Source organism: Augochlora pura, unplaced genomic scaffold (assembly GCF_028453695.1).
Source record: "Augochlora pura isolate Apur16 unplaced genomic scaffold, APUR_v2.2.1 APUR_unplaced_915, whole genome shotgun sequence".
NCBI lineage: Eukaryota > Metazoa > Arthropoda > Insecta > Hymenoptera > Halictidae > Augochlora > Augochlora pura.
In genome coordinates this window covers 1,323-5,260 of record NW_027589861.1, presented here as the reverse complement: position 1 = coordinate 5,260, position 3,938 = coordinate 1,323, and the positions used below count along the sequence as shown (strand labels likewise).

The window sequence follows — 3,938 nt, the reverse complement described above, 5'->3', positions numbered from 1 at the left end:
CATTTCGTAATTATTTGCTTAAGGAGAATTCAGTCTTTCAATTTTTCCACGCAGAAATGGTTAAAACACGGGGTCTTCGACGATTAATTCTCCCCATTGATCGTCCGTCAATCGCTCGTCATCAATCAATCGTCGCTTTGCCGTCGATTAATTTTAATCGGGTGTATCGATCAAAACAAAACTTTTAATTATTTCTGCGCGCAATCCTAGGATAAACAGAAGAGAGAGAGAGAGAGAGAGAGGGTTTGGTAGCGTTGCATGATCGATGGCTACGTGTCGGCGCAGTTTTCGGACATCTGTTTATCGCTCGGATGGAAATGAAAAAAGGAAAAAAAAAATAAAAAATGGTAGGCGCCGGGCGAAAGGTTTTATCTAGGCAGACAGATTGATTCAGTTTCGAATCAATCGGGTCGAACAGCGAGGCAGCTACTCTCCGGCACCAGACTTCCTTGGTTCTTTAATGCTCTTGCTCCACCTCTGGCGCGTTCTCTCCTCCCTTCTCACGCCATTGTCTGGTTCTTCTTCGTCTTCTTCTTCTTCTTCTTCTTTTGCGCTTCTTGGTGGAATAAACAACTTTTATCGACCTTCCGGCTGGCGAAATGGGAAAAGGCGACGGGCGTTCAAGTTTCCGTGAGTTTGACGGGTTTTCCAAGGGATTTCCTACTGCGGAAATGTAAGAGGCCGATGCGCGCCTTACCGCGATATCGTCGCTACTGTGACATCCCGGTGACAGTGATGAAAACAAGACTTGACGGCGGCGCCTAAACTTCGTTGGTAATGTTACCACTTTGAAACTCTACGCACGGCGCGGAACTGTATTAATTCGGTGACAAGTATTGTCCGGGATACCGGCTGACGGTTCCCCTGAATCTTACAAACTTCTCATTGTCAGCCCGCCTCTGCGAAACGGTCCCAGGATTTTTCTCCTTGTCCGTTCTTACAGGTGATACGACGTTCCGACGAGACGCGGAGTCTACGACGGAATCGTTTCACCGAGGAATTAGAATTTTCTTCCGTGGCTCTGAATTGAGAAATATGAAGAGCTACTACCGGGATTCCAGGTTTCATCGTTTCGTGCAGTTTGTTGGGTAATGTAGGCGATTGTTAGTCTTCGTTTTATTTAAGAATGTTCAGTGATCTCCATTTTTCCTTTTTTTGGCAATTTGATAGGTAATATAGCGAGTCTTGATGATTGGGCTTCGGTATGTGCTTCATCTTCATTTTCTGCAGATTTTAAAATAATATTGTAGAAGATGATTTTGATTTGCGGATTCTATTAAAATATATTTTAGGAGATCGCATTTTTTATTTTTCTGTGAATTTTAAAGGTAAAATGCAGAGTCGTAATCATTGGGATCGTGTCATTTTCTTCAGTTTTGCAGTTTCTGAAGTTATATTGCAATATGACTACTGCATTTAATTTAGAAATATTTCGTGCAGTTTTATTCTTCGCCTTTCTTTGAAGTTGAAAGGTAAAATGAATTTGAAAGGTCAGAACCTTGGTCAAAGTTTATTAGATTTCTGTGCACTCTCTGTCATATCCTGTAGTTTGTGAAATCATTTGTTGATGACTACTAGTTGCATCTTTTATACATCAGCTTCTCAAACTATTTAATTCATTCTTATTGATTAGAGGATTAGCTGATATATTTCTCGCCAGTTTTCGTTTCTAGAGGAAAATGATTTTTCCCGCTTGTATTTTATTTATTTAGAATTTGAATAGAGGTCTTATGTATATTATATTAAGGTTTTATATTTTATTGCAAAGTACTTTAACTAGAAAGACAACAACATTTTTCTGATTTTCTGCAATTGATAAAATAATATGAAGGAAACATATCTGTCACTTTTGTATTCCAGTTTTCAAACGAATAGAATGAATTTTTACCACTAATAAGGTTAGACTTAACATGTTTTATTAATGTTCATACTTAAAGGAAAATGCCTCTTTGCAGTTATGATTTATTTAGCTAGGATTCTAATAGAAGATATAGATTTTATTTAATGTATTCCTTTAAAGTTCCTGTATTACATTATTTACTCAATGTTTGAGTTAATGAGTTTTTATAAATTTAGTATTATTTATTAATACACGAGTTTACCTACTTTTGTAATTACTTTAAAATTTCAGAATTATTATTAATTCTTCTTCTTCGTCTACTTTTTTAAATATACCTATATTTCTGGTTTATTTTACATATTTTAATATAAACATTTAGAGAGTAGTTATGTAACATTGTAAGAAGCTGTTTTTCGCCTTATCCTTAATATAACATTATTTCGTTTAAATAAATAAATTTATGTAGCAATTTCTTCTAAAGTAATTTCCTCTGTAACGAGTTGGATCTAAAAATGTCCCAGCATGCACTACTACCGTACATCAAAAAGGTGGAACATTTTTAATCCCACCGTGCCCCAAAGAGTTAAATAGCAAGAGCTAAGCTTGCCCCAACAAAACATTCTTTGTTTCCACAGTCAATATTTGATAGACCTCGTCACAACAACGCACATCTTCTTAAAAATGCTGAGCAATTACTGCGGGAAGAGCAGTCGCGGCATAAGGGTGCAGGAGACGAAGCGTAAACGTCACAAAAGTTCCGGCAAGAAAAGTAAGAGCCGCTTGTTTCTTTGCCTTTCAAGCATTTGTTATATTCGCGGTGCTACTTTGAATCGAATATAATATTCTTATTATTATTATTACTAATATTAAATATGCTTATATATTGCAATACATTGGAATTCAAGTGGAAGGTGACGTAATTAAAAGTTGATTGACACTAAAAGAATATAAGTGAGTATCCTTAGGATAATTTACAATTTTATTTAGAAATTTTGAAAGGAAATCAAAATAAAATCAAATTAAAATCACAATAAGATAAAAATGAATTCAAATTAAAATCACAATAAGAGCAAAATAAAATCAAAATTAAATCACAATAAGATCAAAATGAAATCAAATCAAAGTCACAATAAGATAAAAATGAAATCAACATAAAATCAAATGAAATTAAATAAACGTTTGTAATCAAAATTAAAATAAAACGAAGGCATAAATCTACATTCATTCTCAAATGCTAGAATAGCTGCTCCGAAAGAAAAGATTCTAGTCATTTGGCAAAATAGCAAACATAAAAAAGTTTACAATTTCCGGTGATCCTAAGTCAATGGCTCGAGACTCCAGTTCTAATTCTCCAGATTCTAATAAACTGTTCACGTCAAATCCAAACAGAAGCCATGCAGAAGGAGCAGCCTGCACCTCGCAGCTTGGAGGAACGCTGGGACGAGATTAGTCCTCAGTTGTCCGTGGTAATGCGGGAAGGGACGATACCGGAAGTTGTGCCATTCGACGCAACGTTGGAGGTTCCAATCGAGGATCAAAAGTAATTCCCAATTCTTACTCAACGAATGAAACTATTGCCACATTGACCTACCATACTTCATCACGTTGTTCTTCTATTTTTCAGAGTGGAAGCCATGAAGAAAATTCAGAAGCTGCTGCGCACCAAGTTCCTCGAGCAAGCCATCGGACTTATTCGCTCTTCGAGGTGAGTCGTTTTGGTTCATTCGCCTTTTTCAAAATCATTTCGTTCCAGCTGCTCGTTATCCGAAGTATTTCCCGGCGTTGTCGCGTTAACAACGGCTGCATTTCGATTGGAAATTCGTTCTAAGCCGAACGAGGCTCGCGCCAGGCAGCATAACTAACGACTAGAGCACTCGCCTTTGTGCTTCGCCTCGTTTGATATGTCAGTTGTCACGCGAGGGCCGCCTTTGTTGTCTTTCGCGAACTCGCGTTTGCTTTAATAATCGAGCGTCTTTCATACATTGTTCCAGCGCGATGTTTATTTGATCTGCTCGCCGGCTCTGAAATGGGTTCTTAGCGTTTGGATAGAAAGATTCCCTGTTTCCTATGAAAGGTGAATTGGAAATGGTAATAAAGG

The 3,938-nt window shown here is 37.3% G+C and overlaps 1 protein-coding gene across 1 annotated transcript; it reads left to right on the top strand.

The window, feature by feature from the left end:
* The first annotated feature begins 2,483 nt into the window (after positions 1-2,483).
* LOC144478202 (protein timeless homolog) lies at positions 2,484-3,702 on the top strand. The gene is made up of 4 exons (XM_078195948.1): positions 2,484-2,609; positions 3,230-3,380; positions 3,465-3,545; positions 3,594-3,702. The coding sequence occupies exons 1-4, from the start codon at positions 2,522-2,524 to the stop codon at positions 3,700-3,702; spliced, it is 429 nt and encodes a 142-aa protein (XP_078052074.1). The 5' UTR covers positions 2,484-2,521.
* Positions 3,703-3,938: the final 236 nt, after the last annotated feature.